This window comes from Bos mutus, chromosome 10 (genome assembly GCF_027580195.1).
Source record: "Bos mutus isolate GX-2022 chromosome 10, NWIPB_WYAK_1.1, whole genome shotgun sequence".
Classification (NCBI taxonomy): domain Eukaryota; kingdom Metazoa; phylum Chordata; class Mammalia; order Artiodactyla; family Bovidae; genus Bos; species Bos mutus.
The window spans coordinates 52,148,245-52,174,832 of record NC_091626.1 but is presented as its reverse complement, the minus strand read 5'-3'; the positions used below and the strand labels follow the sequence as shown (position 1 = coordinate 52,174,832).

The following is a 26,588-nucleotide window of genomic DNA, read 5'->3' as shown; positions in this document are numbered from 1 at the left end:
TATCTATTAAGTTATTCTCTACCTAAAACACATTACTTTCTAGAGTTTCTTAAGTAGCAGTTAATCAGTCAATAATAACATTTGGTGGCAGGGGGCTGGGAGGGCTTGGCTTTGATGATTGGTTAGGGGTTAATTCTGAAATTGTTGTGCTCCATTGGTAAACCAGGTGGATTTTTATGTGTTATTCAAATACACCTTGGGCAGCTTTTGACTTTGAAGAAACATTTTTTTTTGCCTTTTCTAAGGAATGACCTGATTACAATCTGTTGATAAAATAAGATCTTTTGTTTTGGGAGCATCTGCAAACAGAAATGTTTGGGGGCATAGGCTTCTGCTGAGACCACCTGTGCATGAACCTTAGTCCTGAGGTACTTTGCTTCATTTCCCAGGGTTAAAATAGTTATAATGCTGGCCTCACGGTATTGCTGAAGCCTGGCTTGGAGAATTTTGAGCCTTACTTTACTAGCGTGTGAAATGAGTGCAAGTTTCTACCGCACAATTGCACTCATCTCACACGCTAGTAAAGTAAGTCTCAAAATTCTCCAAGCCAGGCTTCAGCAATACGTGAACTGTGAACTTCCTGATGTACAAGCTGGTTTTAGAAAAGGCAGAGGAACCAGAGATCAACTTGCCAGCATCCACTGGATCATGGAAAAAGCAAGAGAGTTCCAGAAAAACATCTATTTCTGCTTTATTGACTATGTCAAAGCCTTTGACTATGTGGATCACAATAAACTGTGGAAAATTCTGAAAGAGATGGGAATACCAGACCACCTGACCTGCCTCTTGAGAAATCTGTATGCAGGTCAGGAAGCAACAGTTAGAACTGGACATGGAACAACAGACTGGTTCCAAATAAGAAAAGGAGTATGTCAAGGCTGTATATTGTCACCCTGTTTATTTAACTTATATGCAGAGTACATCATGAGAAATGCTGGACTGGAAGAAACACAAGCTGGAATCAAGATTGCTGGGAGAAATATCAATAACCTCAGATATGCAGATGACACCACCATTATGGCAGAAAGTGAAGAGGAACTCAAAAGCCTCTTGATGAAAGTGAAAGTGGAGAGTGAAAAAGTTGGCTTAAAACTCAACATTCAGAAAACGAAGATCATGGCATCCAGTCCCATCACTTCATGGTAAATAGATGGGGAAACAGTGGAAACAGCGTCAGACTTTATTTTTCTGGGCTCCAAAATCACTGCAGATGGTGACTGCAGCCATGAAATTAAAAGACGCTTACTCCTTGGAAGGAAAGTAGCATATTCAAAAGCAGAGACATTACTTTGCCAACAAAGGTCTGTCTAGTCAAGGCTATGGTTTTTCCTGTGGTCATGTATGGATGTGAGAGTTGGACTGTGAAGAAGGCTGAGCGCCGAAGAATTGATGCTTTTGAAGTGTGGTGTTGGAGAAGACTCTTGAGAGTCCCTTGGACTGCAAGGAGATCCAACCAGTCCATTCTGAAGGAGATGAGCCCTGGGATTTCTTTGGAAGGAATGATGCTAAAGCTGAAACTCCAGTACTTTGGCCACCTCATGCGAAGAGTTGACTCATTGGAAAAGACTCTGATGCTGGGCGGGATTGGGGGCAAGAGGAGAAGGGGACGACAGAGGATGAGATGGCTGGATGGCATCACTGACTCGATGGACGTGAGTCTGAGTGAACTCCGGGAGTTGGTGATGGACAGGGAGGCCTGGCGTGCTGCAATTATTCTGGGGTCACAAAGAGTCGGACACGAGTGAATGACTGAACTGAACTGAACTGAATGCTGGCCTCCCCATACCCTGGGTACTTTTCTGTTTAGCTTACATCTATTCCTTGTTGCTTCATAAAGCCCCACTCTATCTTCTCTTAGTTTATTGCCACTGACTCCCTATCTGTAAGACATCCACCAAGCTATTTTATTATCTCCAGTCTGTTTTTTTTCAACTTCATTAAGGTATGGTTTATATACAATAAGCTATACTCATTTAAAGTACCACCTGATGAATTTTAACACCCCAAGCTTTTCTAACTTAGACTGAAAACTTGGTAACGAAACTTCATCTGGGCTCAAGATGACCAAGTTATCTTCTTTGAAGGAAAGCAACATGGGGTAATTTATCTGTGGCCCTCAGAGTACCTGAGTATAGTTTTGAAGAAAGTTAAGTAGAGTTCTTTTTTGCTTAAGAGATGGGATTCAGGGACTTTCCTGGTGATCCAGTGGTAAAAATTTGCCTTCCGATGCAGGGGGTGAGGGTTGGATGCCTGGTCAGGCAGCTAAGATCCCACATGCCTCTTGGCCAAAAAACCCAACACATAAAACAGAAGCAATATTGTGACAAATTCAAATAAAGACTTTAAAAATGGTCCACATCAAAAAAAATCTTAAAAAAAAAAAAGAAATGAGATGGATTCAGAGGCCACATAATTGTAAGAGGCAGAGTAAGATGCAGACCCAGATCTGTTCTATCCCAAACTCGTGTTATTAACTGCTACACTCTTCTTACTTTCCTCCTAGTCAAGGAGTTTGAGGTTCGTCTTTATCTATGAGGCTGGCGAGACAGAGACTCAGTGTCAGGGTGTGTCCCCGAAGAGCGCTATTTATGATGAGGTAAACAGTTCTAGTGTCCAGTAGACACCAGCCACAAAACCACATTTGCATCATATTTATTATTCTGCTTGCCTCAGATCAGACATGTCAGAGAGATAAAAGCAACTTGTTACAAGGAAGAAGGCGAAGGTGAGGAGAGGATGGGGGCTGTAATGGCATGTTGTCTTCTCTTGTGCTTGCCTGGTATCATAATCATGGAGAAAGGACTAAGGAGCATGTTTTTTTTTTTTTTTTTTCCCCTTCTTTTAACATGTATTTATTTGGCTGCACCAGGACTTAGTTGTGGCATGTGGGATCTTCGACCTAAGGCCAGATTTCAAAAACAATTGAGGCCACGTTGGCGCCTGAATGCATAAGAGGTTTCATTGTCATTATTTTACTTGACTTATTGCTTTCATTTTTTTTTAAAAGAACTACAAACATAAATCATTTTGCTTAGCTGGTCACTAAGACACTTTGGTGGGGAAGGTTGGGTTGTTTTCATCATGGTGTGCAGGAGGAGAATTCTAGAAGGAGTGTTAAGAGACCAGGTTATAGGTCTCGCTCAGTTACTTTCTGGTTGGGTTACTTTGACCAAAAAAACAAGTTCTCCAAACCTTCATTCTCTTGTCTGTAGGACAAGAGAGGGGGATGATAGCTATCTTCAAGGCTCCCTTTTGGCTGTAACTTAGGGTTGCCAGTGGCCTAAAATGCCTACAGGATACCCAGTTCAATTTGGATTTTGGATAAATAGTAATTTTTATAAGCATGTCCTGTACAATAACCAACTTTTTTATTACGAGCATATCTCAAAAGTTATGTAGTATAGGACATACCTACACTAAAAAAGTTATTTGTTATTTATCTGAAATTCAAATTTAACTGGACATCTTGTATGTTTATTTGCTAAACCAGAGAACCCTAATCTTACCTGAAGTTGTTGATTAAAGTATCATCACAGATTTTAGAGGTAATGATAGCCAACTGTACATTTTCATGGCCAAAGGCTCTGGTATATATTCATATGAGTTTTGAAAAAAGAAATTGTAGTTACAGTATTGTAGAAGAAAGAAAGGCATTGCTAGAAAGTGGTGGTCACATTCTTTGCCCACAGTATAAAATCACAGTGATTCTTTTCTCATTCATTCATTCAGTAAATATTCACTGAGTCTAATTTTGGACAAATAATTATAAACATTTTCTATATAGAATCTCCTCTTTTCACATCAATTATCCAAGGTAATTATTTTTTCCATTGTGTAGTTGAGAAAACTGAGCTCAAAGAATATTTGCTAGCTGTTAATGGAGGAAAAAAGATTTTTATAACTCCTATTATATTTCTTGCCTCTTTCACAGTAAAGTACATTTTTAATTTAATGGAGATGGTGGTGTGCTGGATAGACCCTAATTATCAATCTAGAATCAGAAACCCTATATATTCCCATACATTTGAGTGGAACACAAATAGGGAAACTGGAGGAATTACTTTCCCCAGAACAAAAGTACTCCAGGAACAAGAAGACTCTCATTCTAGGAAAATCACATCACATTTCCTTCAATTCCTCATCAGCAATATAGGAGTTTAATGCCTCATTCTTAAAGTTTCTTCTAGGTTCCAGTGAACTCCTCTTCCTCCCTTTTCAAGGTTGACTACAGTCACATAAGAAATGTTTATTAAATGTTCCCTAATGTGGCATGCATGTGCTAGGGACTAGGGTTCAAACAATGAAAAGACACCCATCCTTTACCAGCTATAATTAACAGCTTTGTAGATGTTTTCTCACTTGTTAAGAGGGGTAGATATTAAGAGCCTCTCTGGCGTTGGCAGGTGATCAGGAAGTTGTTAGAACAGGTAGCCCTTTGCTATTTCTACTTCAGTTCAGTTCAGTTCAGTTGCTCAGTCGTGTCTGACTCTTTGTGACCCCATGAATCACAGCACGCCAGGTCTCCCTGTCTATCACCAACTCCCGGAATTTACCCAAACTCATGTCTATTGAGTCGGTGATGCCATCCAACTATCTCATCCTCTGTCATCCCCTTCTCCTCCTGCCCCCAATCCCTCACAGCATCAGGGTCTTTTCCAATGAGTCAACTCTTCGCATGAGGTGGCCAAAGTATTGGAGTTTCAGCTTCAGCATCAGTCCTTCCAATGAACACCCAGGACCGATCTCCTTTAGGATGGACTGGTTGGATCTCCTTGCAGTCCAAAGGACTCTCAAGGGTCTTCTCCAACAATACACTTCAAAAGCATCAATTCTTCGGCACTCAGCTTTCTTCACAGTCCAACTCTCACATCCATACACGACCACTGGAAAAACCATAGCCTTGACTAGATGGACCTTTGTTGGCAAAGTAATGTCTCTGCTTTTTAATATGCTTTCTAGGTTGGTCATAACCTTCCTTCCAAGGAGTGTCTTTTCATTTCATGGCTGCAATCACCATCTGCAGTGATTTTGGAGCCCCAAAAATAAAGTCTGACACTGTTTCCACTGTTTCCCCATCTATTTGTCATGAAGTGATGGGACCAGGTGCCATGATCTTATATATCATTTAGAAAAATTTCCTTTTAAAATGGGACAATTTGGGAGCTCCCATGTGCCCATGATGAGCGTTTGTGCAACAGTTAGTGACTGTCAGCATGACTGCATCATCAGAAGATTCATTTCTTAGCTTTCAGTATGGGTTGCCTAATTCTGTAATGGTTTGGACCTTCTACAGCTTTATTTACATTCCTAGACAAGTTTCACTTAATTCAATGTTTGCCATGCCTTTCACGTAAAACATAGAAAATGATCATCTTTGTACACACACTGGCTTGAGAGTTTCAATTTCTCTCACCCTTTGTGTCAAGTTATTCACAGCCTAAATGTGTGCCAGGGCATACAGTTGGAAAACTCCTATTTATTTACCGAATATGGGGCTTCCTTGATGGCTCAGTGGTAAAGAATCTGCCTACAATGCAAGAGACGCAAAAGACAAGTTCAATCCCTGGATCAGGAAGATCCCCTGGAGGAGAAAATGGCAACCCACCCCAGTATCCTTGCCTGAAAAAAAAAAAAAAAAAGCATGGACAGAGGAGCCTGGAGGGCTACAATCCAAAGGGTCACAAAGAGATGGACTCTACTGAGTGACTAAGCTCACATAGTTAACAATTGGGTATGTAAAGGAAGCACAGATCTCTGTTGAAATTCTGTGTCAGTGAAAATGACAACAGAAAGTATTCTGCCTATTCACTATAAGAAGGTGTTCCTTCAATCTGTAAAGGGCATTTATTTGATAAAGATTCCTTTATGGAAAATTAAGCTATCACTTAGAACTTTAAAGTTCATTATTAAAAATGAGAAATCATAATCATTTTATCCAATATAGCTTTTTCTAGAAAGGAAAAATATTCACAAATTTCATGGAATTTGAATGACTAAAAACCATTTGGAAGTAACAGCCAGAAACCTCTCTTATTTAGAAAAACAAAATGTGGAAATTATCTTAAAAAAAATGAACATTTGATTTTATTAACCATAAGAAGAAAGTGTTAGTTGTTTAGTTTTATCTGACTCTTTGCAACCCCATGGACTATAGCCCACAAGGGTCCTCTGTCCATGGGATTTCCCAGGCAAGAATACTGGAGTGGGTTGTCATTCCCTTCTCCAGGGGAACTTCCTGACCCAGGGATCAAACCAGGGTCTCTTGAACTGCAGGCAGATTCTTTACTGTCTGAGCCACCAGGGGAGACCAATAAAAGGTAAAAAATCCAAGCAGTATGTCACAAATGCAATTTTGGTCTTGTTTGATATGTACCTAAATTTCAGTATATATTTAAATGCATAATATTGAAATAATGTCTAAATTTAATACTATGTTTTTCATTCTTAGGTATAAATTGAGTTTGTATATATATATAATCAAATTGTATCAAAGCCAGCTTTATAATACTTTAATAATTACTAGATCTAAACTAATTTTTTTCCTTAAAATTATTTTTCATTATATTATTAAAAATAATAAAATAATATATATGTATATGAAAGGCATTTTTAGATACTATTATTGTAGAAAGGGATAAAAATCAAAAGGATGGGAAAGCTGATGAAATACCAGCTGTTCTTTGTAGGTTATAGCTCACTCTTATTTACATAGCACTAACACATGGTATTCTTTTTTTTTTTTTATTTAACACATGGTATTCTTGCCTGGAAAATCCCAGGGACAGAGGAGCCTGGTGGGCTGCCATCTGTGGGGTCCCACAGAGTCAGACATGACTGATGTGACTTAGCAGCAGCAGCAGCAACACATGTCCAGAGCATTGTTGATATGATATGATATGATATTACCTAGTAGTAAAGCCACTCTGGGAAACTTGGTGGGATATATAAAAGAAAGCAAAAATGTTAGTCTCTCAGTCATGTCCAATTTTTTGCAACCCCATGGACTGTAGCCCGCCTGGCTCCTCTGTCCATAGAATTCTCCAGGTAAGAATACTGGAGTGGGTTACCATTCCTTTCTCCAGGGGATGTTCCCCACCCAGGGACTGAACCTGGGTCTCCTGCAATGCAGACAGATTCTTTACTGTCTGAGCCACCAAGGAAAATCATATATATATGTATAAAGAATGTTCAGACTACTGCACAATTACACTCATCTCACATGCTAGCAAAGTAATGCTCAAAATTCTCCAAGCAAGGCTTCAACAGTACCTGAACTGAGAACTTCCAGATGTTCAAGCTGGATTTAGAAAAGGCAGAGAAAACAGAGATCAAATGCCAACATCTGTTGGACCATAAAAAAAGCAAGAGAGTTCCAGAAAAACATCTACTTCTGCTTTATTGACTATGCCAAGGCCTTTGACTGTGTGGATCACAACAAACCATGAAAAATTTTTCAAGAGATAGGAATATCAGATCACCTGACCTCCTTCCTGAGAAATCTGTATGCAGGTCAAGAAGCAACAGTTAAAACCGGACATGGAATAACAGACTGGTTCCAAATAGGAAAAGAGGTACGTCAAGGCTGTATTTTGACACCCTGCTTATTTAACTTATATTGCAGAGTACATCATGCGAAATGCTGGACTGGATGAAACACAAGCTGGAATCAAGATTGCAGGGAGAAATATCAATAACTTCAGATATGCAGATGACACCACCCTTAGGACAGAAAGTGAAGAGGAACTAAAGACCTCTTGATGAAAGTGAAAAAGCTGGCTTAAAACTCAACAATCAAAAAGTGAAGATCATGGCATCTGGTCACATCACTTCATCGTGAATACATGGGGGAAACAATGGAATCAGTGAGAGACTTTATTCTCTTGGGCCCCAAAATCACTGCAGATGATGACTGCAGCCATGAAATTAAAAGATGCTTGCTTCTTGGAAGAAAAGCTATGACCAACTTAGACAACATAGTAAAAAGCAGAGACATTACTTTGCCAACACAGGCCTATCTAGTCAAAGCTATGGTTTTTCCAGTAGTCACGTATGGATGATAGAGTTGGACCATAAATAAAGGTGAGTGCCGAAGAATGGCTGCTTTTGAACTGTAGTGTTGGAAGACTCTTGAGAGTCCCTTGGACTGCAAGGAGATCAAAGCAGTCAATCCTAAAGGAAATCAGTCCTGAATATTCATTGGAAGGACTGATGCTGAAGCTGAAGCTCCAATACTCTGGCCACCTGATGTGAAGAACTGACTCATTAGAAAGGACCCTGATATTGGGAAAGACTGAAGGCAGGAGGAGAAGGGGATGACAGAGGATGAGATGGTTGGATGGCATCACTGACTTGATGGACATGATTTTGAGCAAGGTCCAGGTGTTGGTGATGGACAGGGAAGTGTGGAATGCTACAGTCCATGGAGTCGCAAAGACTTGGACACAACTGAGTGATGGAACTGAACAGATATATACATATATATATATATATAAAATATATGTATATTACTATATCAGATCAGATCAGATCAGTCGCTCAGTCGTGTCCGACTCTTTGCGACCCCATGAATCGCAGCACACCAGGCCTCCCTGTCCATCACCAACTCCTGGAGTTCCCTCAGACTCACGCCCATCGAGTCAGTGATGCCATCCAGCCATCTCATCCTCTGTCGTCCCTTTCTCCTCTTGCCCCCAATCCCTCCCAGCATTAGAGTCTTTTCCAATGAGTCAACTCTTTGCATGAGGTGGCCAAAGTACTGGAGTTTCAGCTTTAGCATCATTCCTTCCAAAGAAATCCCAGGGCTCATCTCCTTCAGAATGGACTGGTTGGATCTCCTTGCAGTCCAGGGAACTCTCAGGAGTCTTCTCCAACACCACAGTTCAAAAGCATCAATTCTTCGGCGCTCAGCCTTCTTCACAGTCCAACTCTCACATCCATACATGACCACAGGAAAAACCATAGCCTTGACTAGACGAACCTTTGTTGGCAAAGTAATGTCTCTGCTTTTCAATATGCTATCTAGGTTGGTCATAACTTTCCTTCCAAGGAGTAAGCGTCTTTTAATTTCATGGCTGCAGTCACCATCGGCAGTGATTTTGGAGCCCAGAAAAATAAAGTCTGATGCTGTTTCCACTGTTTCTCCATCTATTTCCCATGAAGTGATGGGACCGGATGCCATGATCTTCGTTTTCTGAATGTTGAGCTTTAAGCCAACTTTTTCACTCTCCACTTTCACTTTCATCAAGAGGCTTTTGAGTTCCTCTTCACTTTCTGCCATAAGGGTAGTGTCATCTGCATATCTGAAGTTATTGATATTTCTCCCGGCAATCTTGATTCCAGCTTGTGTTTCTTCCAGTCCAGCGTTTCTCATGATGTACTCTGCATATAAGTTAAATAAACAGGGTGACAATATACAGCCTTGACGTACTCCTTTTCCTATTTGGAACCAGTCTGTTGTTCCATGTCCAGTTCTAACTGTTGCTTCCTGACCTGCATACAGATTTCTCAAGAGGCAGGTCAGGTGGTCTGGTATTCCCATCTCTTTCAGAATTTTCCACAGTTTATTGTGATCCACACATCAAAGGCTTTGGCATAGTCAATAAAGCAGAAATAGATGTTTTTCTGGAACTCTCTTGCTTGAGTAATTCATTTTACAAGAGTTTTCTACCTGTGGTCTGTGAGCTTCTTGAAGACCAGTTATCTCATTCTGAGACGTGATTGTGGTATTTTGGTAGGCTGCAGTCAAAAATTTGTGTGGAAATTATCTGAAAGTTGTTTAAGTGTAAAGTTTATATGTATGCATGTGTTTATATGATAATTTTGATAGCTATACTTATATAATAAAGTATTAATTATATTCCTCATATAAGTAACAAAATACACTATCATAATCTAAAACATTGTTCTATTACCATGACTAGATCCAAATGAGGGAAATTTATTTAAACTTTTATAATATAATCTGTAATTTTATCCCAGTCTGTATAAATGTTTTTTTTTTTTTAAATCCCAGCCAGTGGAAGTGTCTATTTTAAACTGTTTTTAATTAAACCACATTTAGAGATCATTCAAGGGCCTGTAAACATCTATCCACAGTCTTGTTTCAGAGATTCCAAAACATCATTCAGTCATTCAAATTTGGGATACAATAATTATACATTGAGGGCTGTGATAGAGCTTTGTAATCCCTTTCCAAAGATTTTACAACTTGTCTAGACATATAATTATTTGAAACAGGACAGTATACTTCAGTCAAGGGCATGACTTTCTTCTCCACATCACAGACTTTTCCTCTAACTTTGAGATTCTACAATGGGCTATTTTTTTTTCTTCCTTTGAAGCTTATTTTTGATCAGAGATTTCTAGAGAATTGTACAGGGTCTCAGAAAACATAAATTTACTCTCTTTCCTATTGATAGCAAGGCACCAAGTTTCTGGGGCTATTTTTATAATTTTGCCACAAAAGAAAAAGAGGGAAAAGTATAAAAAAAAGTGACTTCTGAGACTTGCAAGCTTTTAATCTGTTACTTATTCTCACTGTACAATTTGCTTAGTGTCTTGGAATCTCAGAATTAGAACTGATTCTGAGTTATCTAAATCACAGTTCTCATTGTTAGTTTTCTTATAAGTGAGTGCTATCCGATTAATGATCCCCAAAACTACTTCTTTTCTGAAATTCTAGATTATAGGAGTTTATAATATGAGTATTATATACAAGGTATAATGGTAGCATGTGTGCAGTGGCACCCCACTCCAGTACTCTTGCCTGGCAAATTCCATGGACGGAGGAGCCTGGTAGGCTGCAGTCCATGGGGTTGCTAAGAGTCAGGCACGACTAAGCGACTTCACTTTCACTTTTCACGTTCATGCATTGGAGGAGGAAATGGCAACCCACTCCAGAATTCTTGCCTGGAGAATCCCAGGGACGGGGGAGCCTGGTGGGCTGCCGTCTATGGGGTCACACAGAGTCGGACACGACTGAAGCGACTTAGCAGCAGCAGCAGCAGCAGTGCTCAGTTCTACTCTTTGTGACCCTATGGACAGTAGCCTGCCAGGCTCCTTGGTCCATGGAATTTTCTAGGCAAGAATACTGGAGCAGATTGTCATTTCCTCCTCCAGGGGGTCTTCCTGTCCTAGAGACTGAATTCCCAGTCTCTTGTGCCTCCTGCATTGGCAGGTGGAGTCTTTACCACTGCACCACCAAGGAAGCTCCATAATGATAGCATAGTGTGTGTATTTATACCTGTATAGTTTTATTTGCAGCCCTGGATTTATTCCTCATAAGAATACTGAGATGTAGGCAATGTAGGTGATACTATCCTCATTTTACTACATGTAACCTTTATAATCTGGAAATAAAGGTAATAAATACGAGGTCTGTTTTCACTACATTTAGCAATCTAGATGGTTCAGGATGAACTATGGTTGAGATCTGATTTCTCGTGGCTTTAGCCTTTGTGGTTTTTGTTTTCTAATTTGGATGTATTAAGAATCTTATGACTTATTAAGGATTTTAATACATGAAATGCTTTGACTTATTTGATTTTCTAAACTCCAGGTGCCTTGTATTTTGTTAGGTGCTTGCATTTGTAAAGATTTTGCTTTACTAGATGTGAGTTTTAGACTCTAATGTATACTTCCATTCACTTCTTCATTTAGTCTGGAATAATTACTCCGCCTGTCTTAAACCCTTTTCTGGACACTGAGAATACAGCAATGGACAAATCAAACAGAAGTCTCTGCCTTGGAAGGATTTAAAATCTAGTGAATTTTAAAGGAATTTTATTGGAATAAGAATAAAACACAAGTCTGATGGTGGAACAATTTAAAATATGGGTAACCATTGTCTAGAAGTACAGGAGCTAAAGGAAATAAAAATAATAGTAACTTACTGAATACCACACTGTGCTCTACATTATAAGCCTGCTGTCATTTCACCCTCACAGTACCCTGATCTAGGTATCATTATTATTCTCAGATTACAGATGAGAAAACTGCAGCTCAGAGGGATTAAGTGACTCACATTTAATTCTAACCTAACTTGAATTTCATACCCTTAAGCAGTTCTCTCCCCTTTGGAATACAGAATTCATAAATAAAGAAAATAATTTATTCAACTGGTATTTACTGTTTTCCTATAATCAAGGCCCTGTGCTTCAGACCTGTAGGGAATATGATAATGATTAAGAAATGATTCCTATCTTTCATAAAGAATCAAAGCACCAAAATCAGTGTGGTTAAAAAATATCTGTCAAGAACCTACTATGGGCCAGGCGCCACACTTAGCAAAGACTGGGTCTCGGACCTTGGGGGATTTGTATCACTTCATTAGGGAGACATCAATGCAAAGCAGATAATTTTAAGAGAGATTAAAAAAAAAAAAAAGGGTAATATAAAGTGGCCAATTATTGGGTAGAGAGTGTCACAGTGATTCAAGTCAGAGAAGATAATTTTCCAGAGTAATAGGGATATAAATAACTCACCAAAGAAATTATTTATCTTCAGTAGAATTTTAGCTAATCATTACAAATATATTAATTCCCTGGCAGATGTTCTCCAAACTTGTTTCTGCTACATTTCTTCTTAAGCCATCTAGACAAATTTCCTTGACTACAGGGTCCTAGGTAAAGTTCCAAGTGTGAAAGACAAGTCCTTGGGCAGGAAGCAAGTGCACACTACTTGTAAACAAAAATGCCCAGTTTCCTCTGGAGCAGTGTGACCACGAGCACTCCCTTTCTACTACTTCTTGCTTCTGAGAAGCACACAGTAGTCAAGCAAAAAATGGAGTTCAAATGCAAATGGTTTTTGAATGGTGATTTTTGTTGTAATGTTGTTGTTGAGTCAGTCATGTCTGACTCTCTGCAACGCCATAGACTGCAGCATGCCAGGCTTCCCTGTCTTTCACCATCTCCTGGAGCATTTGAGTCAGTGATGCCATCCAACCGTCTTGTCCTCTGTTATCCCCCTCTCCTCCTGCCTTCAATCTTTCCTAGCATTAAGGTCTTTTCTAATGAGTCAGCTCTTTTCATCAGGTGGCCAAAATATCAGAGCTTCAGTTTCAGCATCAGCCCTTCCAACGAATATTCAGGACTGATTTCCTTTGGGATTTACTGCTTTGATCTCCTTGCAGTCCAAGGGACTCTTAAGAGTCTTCTCCAACACGAAAGTTCAAAAGCATCAATGCTTAAAAAAAAAAAGTTATAATACTAGAAGGACTAATACAAAGTTAGGAGTAGTGTTTATAGCAGCAGAATGTTAAAATCCATGTGGGCCCTTCTCATTACCATCTTTATAATCTTCACTTGTATCACATTTATCCGGTATCTCTGGGAATGAGATATTCCCCAAAATTGAATTTTCCTGATAAATGAAACTTACTATTTAACTCTATCCTTAGAACTTGGTAAAACTGCTACTACTTTCTGCTTCTAACTTCTTAAGCAGAGTGCGTTTGACATCTCATCATCTTTTATTTACCCATAATAAGCAGTGATTGTTCTGGGCTGGAATACCTTGGAGCCATCAGGAGTGATGGAGATTGGGGGCCGACTTAATTTTACACTAAGATCCCTAAGACTGCCAGGTTTTGCAGCTCTCATAGCAGAGTGTTGTGGGAGGTTGGGGGTTTTCTTTTTCTTTGCTCTGATTCCCTATTTTCCTTGGAAATTATTATCTTCTTACTTTCTTAGCCTCTAACTCCCTTCCTCTTCATCTGTGAAGCCATTTGGTCCTCTACTTTTGTTTGTTGGAAGATATTTTATTACTAATTCAAATTCATTACTGGTTATTAATCTGTTCCTTTTGTCTTTTTCTTTCAGATTCAGTCTGGGGAGATTATTCATTTCTAGGAATTTATCCTATCCTTCTAGGTTGTCCTTTTTATTGTCATATAACTGTTTGCAGTGGTCTCTTATGATCCTCTGTATTTCTTCAGGGTAACATCTCCCTTTTCATTTCTGATTTTATTTATCTGGGCCCTCTCTTTTCTTGATGAGTCTGACTATATGCTTATCAATTTTGCCTTTTCAAAGAACTAGCTCTTAATTTGACTGATCTTTTCTATGGTTTTTAAGTCTCTGTTTCATTTATTTCTGCTCTGATCTGTATGATTTCTTTCCTTAACTAACTTTGGATTATTTGTTCTTTTCCTAGTTCCTTGAGGTGTAAGATTAGATTGAGATTTTTCTTATTTCCTGAAGTAGACTTGTCTTGCTATAAACTTATCTCTTAGAACTGCTTTTGCTGTGTTCCATAGGTTTGGAAAGTTGTGTTTGAAAGGTATTTTTTTATAATTGTACTTTAACCCTGTAACTAACACATGGAGATAGTGATTTCATTAAAATTGTCATTTAGGAAAATATCAAATACAGAAACCGTTCAAGTAAAAATTACTATTAAAAGTTGTGTAGGTGGAACATGAATATTACAGCAATTTTAACAGCCATACAAGAAGCTTTGAAGAATAGGATATGGTGTTCTTACAGAAAATATTTGCTTTTTAATAGTGAAGTTTAGATATTTGTTACTTAGATGAGGTGACATTTCTGGGGAGAGAGGGTCTGCAAAGTTGTCTTCAAATTCCAGTGTCTAGACAACTCTATTCTTCTTGAGAGGCCTAGAGGGGCTCTGGAGCAGTCCAGGTCACCCACAGTCAGAGCTGGGGTGGATAGGCTAATTTCAGTGTCTGATTACATTCTTCTCTATTTGATGGGAAAGCACCCTTCTTCATAGCTCTGAGAGAACGCATTGTTCAAGTCTATGTTATCAAACACATTTGTGAGATGACTTCCCCAATGGTTCAGCTGTAAAAGAATCCACCTATAATGCAGGAGACACAGGTGCAATGAAGGTGACACGGGCTTGATCCCTGAGTTGGGAAGTCTTCTGGAGAAGGAAATGTTAACCCATTCCAGTATTCTTGCCACAGAAATCCCATGGATAAAGGAACTTCATGGACTACAGCCCATGGGGTTGCAAGTGAGTCGGACATGACTGAGTGAAACAACACAACAATACATTTTCCAAAATTAATGAATGATAACTGTGCACACTTTTTACCATTTCTGTGTGTCCAGGATTCCTTCACCATGAGGTCCTCCCTGCAGGCTGTGGCGCTCTGGGGAAAGAAGGCCCCTCCACACAGCATCACTGCCATCATGATCACCGATGACCAGCAAATGATTGTCACGGGAAGTCAAGAGGGTCAACTCTGTCTCTGGAATCTCTCATCTGAACTAAAGGTTAGTGAAAACAATTAATATTGAGGCAGATAGATTTATAAGATAAACATAGCTTGCTGCTTATACCAGCAATGACAGTGGAAGTTTTGCATGATTGTTAAAAAGGTACTTACCAAAGTAATACATGGGTTTTACTTCTGAATTTGGAAAAATGAAGTATTATATGGTGGGTCGAGATCATATTGGAAATTATATTATGAATATTGCTAATCCTAGCTACCAGTTAAGTGTTATCATCCTTTAAGCTATGCTGAGTTTTACTATTTTATATCCTGAATTATATGTTTAAGTAACTGAACTACAGACATGTAAGTATAATTCTACAAATTATGGCTCATTAATCCAAACAAACGGCACCCTTGAAAATTACTATTAACTAAATGAGTAATATCTTAATTATCTGGGTGTTTCTGTCAGTTTGGCCTTTTTGCTATTCTTTTAGTCTCTGCTTGCTGGTGTTTTTACAGGTCACATTGGAAAGCTCTAAATCCAATTTACTATTGTTGTCGTCCTATTTCAGAACCTGACCTCACCTAGGATTTGGCCCATTGATTAGCAATTAATTGTCCCTGTCCCAACTCATAAACATTTAACATATTGGAATAGATATTTGCTTAGCTCTAGTAGCCTCTAGACCCAATTTGCACACTTAAACTAATGATGTACTTAAAGTATACTGCCCTCATTAAGAAGCCTTTTAAAGATCAAAGACTATTTTTAGCCTTTAAAGTTTGTCACTTTAAAACCTAAATTAACAATTAATTGTAATTCTATTTTATAGTGTAATTAATTAACATCTCCCATCACTGAGCAGTTACACTATAGGACTGCCAAGAACTGCAAGCAGACCAGCTCAGCTCAATGTTTATGAACATTCCTGAAAGAAGGACTGGGCATTATTACAGCAGCTGGACTTTGAAATTGGCCCTTGCATTTATTATCTCTTACAACTTAAACTCACAATCCTAAATGACTTACACTATCTTGCTACTCTTATTAATGTTGAAGTGTAGGGTTTCCTGGCTGAAGTAGTAGTTTTTATAATATGTTGGTTGCTATAAGTTTAAGAGATTTGGAATCCTAACATCTGTATCTTTTGACATATGTTTCTGGAATTTACTCACCGTGCATTTACTGGGTGTTTATTGTAACTTAGGCAGTATGGTAGGTACCTAAGTTTAAACATGAATGAACATGCCTGGTGGTGGCTGCCTATCAGGTTGCAGTGTCATAGGGCAAGGGCATAGCTAGTAACTGCCACTGCAGTTATGTTATAATACAGGGTGCTGTTTGTGGGGATCAGTCTATACTTCATCTTCAGTGGGAATAATTATTTCATGCTCTTCTTAGGAGCAAGTCTTCTGCTTGGGTTAGAGCAATAGGAAGGGAGATGCTATTGGCATCTAGTGGGCAGGGGCCAGGGTACTGTAAGCGTTCCATTGTGTAATAACAGCCCCTTCACAACAAAGATATTATTCCACTCAAAATGCTAATAGTTGCTCATATTGAGACATTCATGGTTAGAAATATGGGGTGGGAATGGAAATCAAATTGGTAGGGGTGGAAGAAACAAGGAGAATCACTGAGCAAACAAGAAGAAAATTGGATCAGCTTTATGTTTTGGAAATTCACTGTGAGGATATTGTGAAAATTTAGTTACATGAATAAGATATTGATTAGTATGACTGTGAGATTTCCACATGAGAGCTTTCCTTAACATTTTCTATGGCTAATCATAGGACCAGAAGGAAAGAGCATCTTCTCTTACTTTTCCCTTGAATCTTGCCCCTACAGGACAAAGGGTAACTTGTTCAGTCACTCAGTCGTGTCCAACTCTTTGCGACCCCATGAACTGCAGCACGCCAGCCTCCCTGTCCATCACCAACTCCCAGAGTCCACCCAAACCCATGTGCATCGAGTCAGTGATGCCATCCAGCCATCTCATCCTCTGTCATCCCCTTCTCCTCCTGTCCCCAATCCCTCACAGCATCAGGGTCAATGAGTCAATTCTTTGCATGAGGTGGCCAAAGTACTGGAGTTTCAGCTTCAGCATCAGTCCTTCCAAAGAACACCCAGGACTGATCTCTTTTAGGATGGACTGGTTGGACCTCCTTGCAGTCCAAAGAACTCTCAAGAGTCTTCTCCAACACCACACTTCAAAAGCATCAATTCTTTGGTGCTCAGCTTTCTTCACAGTCCAACTCTCACATCCATATATGACCATAGGAAAAACCATAGCCTTGACTAGACAGACCTTTGTTGGCAAAGTAATATCTCTGCTTTTGAATATGCTATCTAGGTTGGTCATAACTTTCCTTCCAAGGAGTAAGTGTCTTTTATTTCATGGCTGCAATCACCATCTGCAGTGATTTTAGAGCCACAAAAAATAAAGTCTGACACTGTTTCCACTGTTTCCCCATCTATTTCCCATGAAGTGATGGGACCAGATGCCATGATCTTAATTTTCTGAATGTTGAGCTTTAAGCCAACTTTTTCACTCTCCACTTTCACTTTCATCAAGAGGCTTTTGTTTCCCTTCACTTTCTGCCATAATGGTGGTGTCATCTGCATATCTGAGGTTATTGATATTTCTTCCGGCAATCTTGATTCCAGCTTATGCTTCCTCCAGCCTAGCATTTCTCATGATGTACTCTGCATATAAGTTAAATAAGCAGGGTGACAATATACAGCCTTGATGTACTCCTTTTCCTATTTGGAACCAGTCTATTGTTCCATGTCCAGTTCTAACTGTTGCTTCCTGACTTGGATACAGGTTTCTCAAGAGGCAGGTCAGGTGGTCTGGTATTCCCATCTCTTTCAGAATTTTCCACAGTTTCTTGTGATCCACACAGTCAAAGGCTTTGGCATAGTCAATAAAGCAGAAATAGATGTTTTTCTGGAACTCTCTTGCTTTTTCCATGATCCAGCGGATGTTGGCAATTTGATCTCTGGTTCCTCTGCCTTTTCTAAAACCAGCTTGAACATCTGGAAGTTCACGGTTCACATATTGCTGAAGCCTGGCTTGGAGAATTTTGAGCATTACTTTACTAGCATGTGAGATGAGTGCAACCGTGCAGTAGTTTGAGCATTCTTTGGCATTGCCTTATTTTGGGATTGGAGTAAAAACTGACCTTTTCCAGTCCTGTGGCCACTGCTGAGTTTTCTAAATTTGCTGGCATATTGAGTGCAGCACTTTCACAGCACCATCTTTCAGGATTTAAAATAGCTCAACTGGAATTCCATCACCTCCACTAGCTTTGTTCGTAGTGATGCTTTCTAAGGCACACTCGACTTCACATTCCAGGATGTCTGGCTCTAAGTGAGTGATCACACCATCGTGATTATCTGGGTGGTGAAGATCTTTTTTGTACAGTTCTTCCGTGTATTCTTGCCACTCTTCTTAATATCTTCTGCTTATGTTAGGTCCTTTATCAAGCCCACCTTTGCATGAAACGTTCCCTTGGTATCTCTAATTTTTTTGAAGAGATCTCTAGTCTTTCCCATTCTTTTGTTTTCCTCTATTTCTTTGCATTGATCGCTGAGGAAGGCTTTCTTATCTCTCCTTGCTGTTCTTCGGAACTCTGCATTCAAATGGGTATATCTTTCCTTTTCTCCTTTGCTTTTGTCTTCTCTTCTTTTCACAGCTATTTGTAAGCCCTCCTCAGACAGCCATTTTGCCTTTTTGCATTTTTTTTCCATGGAGATGGTCTTGATCCCTATCTCCTATACAGTGTCACGAACCTCCATCCATAGTTCATCAGGCACTCTGTCTCTCAGATCTAGTCCCTTAAATCTATTTGTCACTTCCACTGTATAATCATAAGGGATTTGATTTCGGTCATACCTGAATGGTCTAGTGGTTTTCCCTACTTCCTTCAAGTCTGAATTTGCCAATAAGGGGTTCATGATCTGAGCCACAGTCAGGTCCCGGTCTTGTTTTGCTGACTGTATAGAGCTTCTCCATCTTTGGCTGCAAAGAATATAATCAATCTGACTTTGGTGTTGACCATCTGGTGATGTCCATGTGTAGAGTCTTTTCTTGTGCTGTTGCAAGAGGGTGTTTTCTATGACCAGTGTGTTCTCTTGGTAAAACTCTATTAGCCTTTGCCCTGCTTCATTCTGTACTCCAAGGCCAAATTTGCCTGTTACTCCAGGTGTTTCTTGACTTCCTACTTTGGCATTCCAGTCCTGTATAATGAAAAGGACATCTTTTTTGGGTGTTAGTTCTAATAGGTCTTGTAGGTCTTCATAGAACTGTCCAACTTCAGCTTCTTCAGCATAACTGGTTGGGGCATAGGCTTGGATCACCATGATATTGAATGGTTTGCCTTGGAAACGAACAGAGATCATTCTATTGTTTTTGAGATTGCATCCAAGTACTGCATTTCAAACTCTTGTTGACCATGATGGCTACTCCATTTCTTCTAAGGGATTTCTGCCCACAGTAGTAGATATAATGGTCATCTGAGTTAAATTCACCCATTCCAGTCCATTTTAGTTCGCTGATTCCCAGAATGTCGACGTTCACTCTTGCCATCTCCTGTTTGACCACTTCCAATTTGCCTTAATTCATGGACCTAACATTCCAGATTCCTATGCAATAATGCTCTTTACAGCACCGGACCTTGCTTCTGTCACCAGTCACATCCACAACTGCGTGTTGCTTTGCTTTGGCTCCATCCCTTCATTCTTTCTGGAGTTATTTCTCCACTGATCTCCTGTAGCATTATGGGCACCTACTGACCTGGGGAGTTCCTCTTTCAGTATCCTATCATTTTGCCTTTTCATACTGTTCATGGGGTTCTCAAGGCAAGAATACTGAAGTGGTTTGCCATTCCCTTCTCCCTTCTGTCATACTTCTCCACCATGACCCAACTGTTTTGGGTGGCCCCACACGGCATTGCTTAGTTTAATTGAGTTAGACAAGTCCGTGTGATCAGACTGGCTAGTTTTCTGTGATTATGGTTTCAGTGTGTCTGCCCTCTCACAACACCTACCATCTTACTCGGGTTTCTCGTACCTTGGACGTGGGGTATCTCTTCACGACTGGTCTAGCAAAGCACAGCCGCTGCACCTTACCTTGGACGATGTCGCCCCTCCTGACCTTGAACTTGGAGTAGCTCCTCTCGGCCCTCCTGCGCCCGCAGCCACCACTCCTTGGATGTGGGGGTACTGGTCTGGCCATCATCTAGGCTTCATGATGGATACAAAACCAAAAAACAAATGAAAAATGTGTATAACATAGTTCCTTTATCTAGAAGTTTATTATCCTGGGGATTTTGATATGCCATATATCAGTTTTCCTGAAACTTATATAAAGGAAAAACAAAGAGCATTTCCTAATTAAAATTATGAATAATTTTATAATGTCGTATTATATTCTTCAACTAAAAAGTTTACAGGTATTTAAAAGTTTACTCTCATCAGAAGGAAACACAACGATGACAAAATGAATAGCAATGTTGAGTAGAGACAAAGAATGAATATCTTGGTCAAATCCTAGGTCTGGTATTTACCAACTCTGTGGTGTTGGGCAACTGACTTTTTCTACTCTTTGAGCCTTAATTTCTTCAACTGTGAGATGGGGATTAAACCCTGTTGATGGCTGCACAAGTGCCTGGAATATGGTATATGCTCATCATGTTGTGTATTCTTTTCCCTTTCTTATTTGTGCCATTAGAAGTACCTGAGTTGGGAGTGAGGGAGACCAACACTTCGAAGAATGGGAGCGCAAGAATAGAAGTAAAGGTCCCTAGATTTCATCATGACAATTGACTCTGTGTGACTGTAAAATTATATTTTTGTTATTCTTCACACAGCATGTGTGATAAAATGAGTAGGTTACAGTGAATTGTCACGGTGTATTCAACTACACATGAAGATTTAGTAGCAGAATGAGGACTTCTTATAAAGGGCAGTGGTGTTGTGTCCTGATATTTTGTCCATAGTGGTTTTTCTCTTGAGGAGGAGTATCCTTGATTTGCCCTGAATCTTGCTTATTTGGGCCTGTAATGTAGAGGAAAGGGGTTAAATTCATAGAGGTGTGCATTCCCAAATGTGATGATGGGGAAACACAGCATGCTGTTTTCTGAGATGCAACCAGTATTCCCAGGAAGAAGATCGAGAACTTGGATTGGAAGCGATTATAACCAACTACAAAATGCTCTTTATAGCACTAGAAATTTATTCTGATAACAGATCTTTTAAAGAAGTATTTCTGATTAGTATAGAAATAAGATGAAAGCAGAGAATTATGTTATGAAATAATTTGTTCTTCTGATATGTTGTGTTACGGGGGATAGACTTCTTTCACATATGAGATAATGGAAGAATTAGTCTTTGGTGTCATTTTAAAAATTCACATATAGGAGGAAAAAAATGGCATTTTAAATAATAGCTTAGTTAACATTTTATTTCTAAAGTCGAAAGTTCATTTTCATTATTTCTGAGGCAGGACTTCAAGTAAAGCATTGTAATGGTTACAGGAAAGGTAATATTTTCTCTGCATTATTTTGTAAACCCATTCCTGAATTCTGAAATCTGTGCATAAATCTGCTACTATCCGTTGAGGTACATTTTGTGCATAATAAACATCAACACTGATTTATTTGTATTCAAAACCTAGATCTTGTAAAACAGGTCTGGCCATCATCTAGGCTTCATGATGGATACAAAACCAAAAAAACAAATGAAAAGTGTATATAACATAGTTCCTTTATCTAGAAGTTTATTATCCTGGGGATTTTGATATTTTTCCTGAAACTTATATAAAACAGAAACAAAGACCATTTCCTAATTAGAATTATGAGTAATTTTATAATGTCATATTATATTCTTCAACTAAAAAGTTTACCGCTATTTAAAAGTTTACTGTCATCATTTTCAGATTTCTGCCAAAGAACTTCTTTTTGGTCACTCAGCTTCAGTGATGTGTTTGGCAAGAGCGAGAGACTTCTCTAAACAGCCCTTTGTAGTTAGTGCTGCTGAAAACGGGTAAGTAAGATATGTGAGACTGTGTACCCCTCTCCATTCTGTGTCCATTACAAAAGCACTCTAATGGGATACAGAAATCTAGAGCTGAAGGAAACTTTAGTGATTAAAATGTTCCTTTTACATATAAGAAAAGTCAGATCTTGAATGGTTGATTAAGACTTGTGTGACAGTCCCCAGGAAAGTAATCAATATTATAACTCCCAATCTTTGAACATCCCAACGTGCTTATCAGACCTTGTGGCAGCTTCACTATGTAAAGGATGCTGGAAAGTGCTGCTTAGTATAGAATTCAAAATGGAAAAGTCTGAGCACTTGTCTTTTTTTTCATGCAGTAACTCCCTTTGAGCTATTAAGCAAACCCATGCAAGCTTTCATAGTTTTGTAAAATAATTCAGCAGTTACAATCTTTATGTTGTACACTTGCTTGATATTATTTTAAAACAAACAGAGGAGAGGACTCACTTGTTAGTGGGGGTGTGGAAGTGAGAAGGAGAAGGAACATAGTGATTGGGTGCAGTTTCATGGAGGGAGGTTTATTCAAATGAAATAAGACTTAGCTGTAGGAAAAAGCCCTACTTATGGAAGAGCTACTATGAACTTCTGTGCCGAAGAGATATTTGGCAAAGTATACTCCAGAATGCAGAATCCATTCAGCATGAGTTAGTGAACGAGGGATTAGGTTGCTGGTTGAAAGAAGAGAATTCCCTTCTTTTAAATTTTTAACCCAAGGAGAAATTCTATGGCTTTGAATTCTGAGGCACAAAAGAACAGTGAGGAATCAAGTGTTTAATTTTAGAAATGGAATAGTTTAACAAAAAGGCTAGTGGTACAGACAGCAAAGAGATACCTGTGTTCTCATAGATTATAGCAAAGCCATAACTGTTATTCTTAGAGAGACGGGACTTTGAATAAGGCTCAAATGAAATGTCTTAGTACATTCTTTTTAAACAATCACCTTCCTTTTGTACACTAGGGCTGCCACACAAGCTGAGATATTTATTCCCGATCTAGAGAATTTGGGGATGGTGAATTTTTCTGACACTACTTGCAGAACTGAGAAAGTTAATAGCTGAGTGAGAAACATCTGAAAACTACCTGTGTTCCACCTTGAAGTTTTTGTCCCTGGTAGCCTAGCTTCAGGAAAGAAACTAGGGGTTAATGGACGTATTCTTGATAATAGATGAATTCAGCTGTGTAAGTCCTGTAACCATGATTGCTAAAGAACTAGAGAATCTGGTTGGTCTTCATTTTCTAAGATGATTTGAATTTTCTAGAACTCTGTTTCTTTGGGGTCTGACACCCTACATCTACGAGATTCTTCTAAGGCAATTTATACTTTAGCCATTGCATATTTAGCAAATCCTAATTCAGTTTACTTAAACTTATTAAAATTGCTAGGCTGGACCAATCATTCTCCAAATAACAATGTTTTTTGTTTTTGTTTTTTTAGCTTTTAAAAGTTCCAGGAAGTGACTGTGGGCTTAGCATTTCTGCCTCCAAAATGATCAGATTCATGCTGATCATGACTACTTCCCGACTTAGTTTGTTTGTTTTTTTTCACTTAGTATTATTTCATCTGTAGACATAAATCCTAATATTCAGGAATCCCATTGAATTTTATGATAAATAAATTCTAAGATATAGGAAGTAAATACCTGGACCCTGATGTTGAAATGGTGGAATGCCAAAGAAAAAGAGATCCTGAAGTACACAGTGAGAAAAAGCAGATTACTTATAAAGGAATGTTAAACTGAGAGCTAACTTCTTAACAATAAAATGAGAACTAGATAGCAGTGAAATATCTTCAAAAAGTGGAGAGGAAATATGTATCAACTTGAAATTATATCTCTAGCAAAAACACCTTCAAAAAATTAGGGCAAAATAGTAACACTTAAGACAAATACTGAGAGTGTTCACTGCCAACAGACCCTCTATAAGTAATGAAAATCTAAATTATATTTTTCAGTAAGAACAATGATTTCAGAAGGAAGCTCTGATGGAACAAAGAATACTGAACAAAACTCAGCAAAGTTTTAGAAAATTTAAATAAACACAGATTACATTACAATAATGTTCATATGTACCTCCCATCCATCTCCCCCATATATACACAAAATCCTAATCAACAACTGTATATAATAAATATAATGATCAGACTCCATATGCTCTGGTGTTACCAAGGTGGGTAAAGATATTGATTAACCTTAGACTTTAAACTAGATATACATGCTGACATTTCCAGGGTAGCTGCTAAAAGAACAAACAAAAAAAATAAAAATGAAAAAAGATAGAATATATAACTTCCAATTTAAAAAAAGAAAAAAATGTTCTTTAATCCTAAGACAACAACAATAAATGAGACAAAGAACACAGCATAAGATAATTGAAATAAATCTGAATAAACCAGTAACTCAATTAAGTAAAGGGACTAAGCCCATCAGTAAAATTGTAAAACAATTTAAAAGACAAAAACAGCATATGGATATATAAAAGTTAAAAAGAAATGGATTGAAAGAGATTTATCAGGGAAATACTGCTGAAAATGTTAATATAGCTGTATCAGCATATTATATTTGTAAATATATTTAGTTAATAAAACCTTAAGACAAAAAGGCTTTACATTGATAGAGTTATTACTTATTAATAAAACTTCCAACCATCAGCAAGAGATGATACTAGAGAGATAGGCATGCAGAGAGTCTTCTAAGATAGTGTTCATCAAATCTGAGCCTTTCTCAGGACCACTTACGGATTTCTGAGCCCCATTCTCAGAGGTACAGATTCAGTAGATCTGGACTGAGGTTCAAGAACTTGCATCTCTAATATGTTCCTGGACGGTGCTAATGCTGCTATTTCAGAGGAATATATTTGGAATGGTGGGTACCCCATATCTGGGGCTGTGAGAGAAAGTGTGAGGTCAAGAATGACTTGGAAAACTCACTGGTGATGATATTCATTAAGAATGAAAACACAGGAGGGAAGATAGTAGGCCTCATTCTAAAAACAAGGGGTGTGAAGTCCTGCAAGTCATCCAGGTAGAAACATGCAATTGCTAGTTGCCTGTGGAAATCTAGAGTCCAGTGAAGAGACCTTGGCTTCCAATGTCATGTTGATGGTACTTGAAACCATGGGAATAGATAACTTATCTAGAGAGAGTATGAAATATGAGAATATAAGAAAGCCTAAGACACAAATCAAAGGAAAACCAACATTGAAGAAGTGGGCATAAGAAAATAGGAGCCTGAGAATGCCAAAGAAAACCCAAAAGTATTATTGAAAACAAAAGTGAATTTGAAGAATATAATGGATTTTTAATTCAAGATTGCAAACCAAGCATTCATATTTATCTCTTTTCCCCCTAGATGCTTCATTAAAATGTGAGCAACGATAACAGCGTTGTAAGCACACAAATATGAACATAGGAATAGAGCCAAGAGAAACCAGTGTATTTTTGAGACACAGAAAGTGAATGAAAGAGTAGTGACTGATTTATGTATTCATTGAGTGAATTTTTTTTCACTTTCATGCATTGGAGAAGGAAATGGCAACCCACTCCAGTGTTCTTGCCTGGAGAATCCCAGGGACGGGAGAGCCTGATGGGCTGCCGTATGGGGTCGCACAGAGTCGGACACAACTGACGTGACTTAGCAGCAGCAGCAGCAGCAGGTGGGGATGTGGAGTTGAATAAGAAAAAAAGGCCCTTTGCAAAGGAATTTTTAGTGGGAATTTAATAATATTCTAATTATGTGTGTTATAGATTTTTTTCCAGTGTGTTTTTCTTTTCACTGAAATTTAAAAATTTTTTGTAAATTGTTAAACTACATTTTTACAGTTGAAGGTGATTTAATCTATGTATAAAGTTTGGGAGCAGTATTTGAAAACAAAAAGAATGTCCATTCTAATAGTTAATTTTCATGTCTTATTAGATATGTAACTGAGCAGTTCCAGCTCAATGCCAATGCTACTTTCAATGTACAATAAATTGGCTTTTCTTTCTTTAATAGAATTGATTGGCAAAGGGTTAATTTTTACTATAAGATATTTTTGTATTTTTTTTCCAATTTAAGGTAGACTATAACATGATAAGCAAACAAACAGGGAAAGCATTAGAATCCAAGAGAGTTTAGAAACATTAGTATCACTGAGAGAGCTTTTATTGATATCCAGGCTTCAACCTTGGAAACTGTGATTTTATTAGCCTGGATTGATGTCTGTGTTGGGTCTCAGACATCAGTATTTTTAAAAAGCTCCCTGATAATTCTAATGTAGAGTCAGAGTTTAGATCCACTGGTTTAGAGTTAGAGTTATCTAGAAACAAGTTAACTGACCAAAAATTTTGCAAAACCCTGCATGCCA

At 38.5% G+C, this 26,588-nt stretch overlaps 1 protein-coding gene across 1 annotated transcript in view; it reads left to right on the top strand.

The window, feature by feature from the left end:
• The window catches only part of WDR72 (WD repeat domain 72), a 225,403-nt gene that overhangs the window by 12,380 nt on the left and 186,435 nt on the right, over positions 1-26,588 (top strand). Inside the window, exons 2-3 of the mRNA XM_070378522.1 lie at positions 15,075-15,239; positions 22,126-22,232. Of these exons, the coding sequence (XP_070234623.1) occupies positions 15,087-15,239; positions 22,126-22,232 (260 nt within the window). The 5' untranslated portion in view covers positions 15,075-15,086. The remainder of the gene's footprint in view (positions 1-15,074; positions 15,240-22,125; positions 22,233-26,588) is intronic.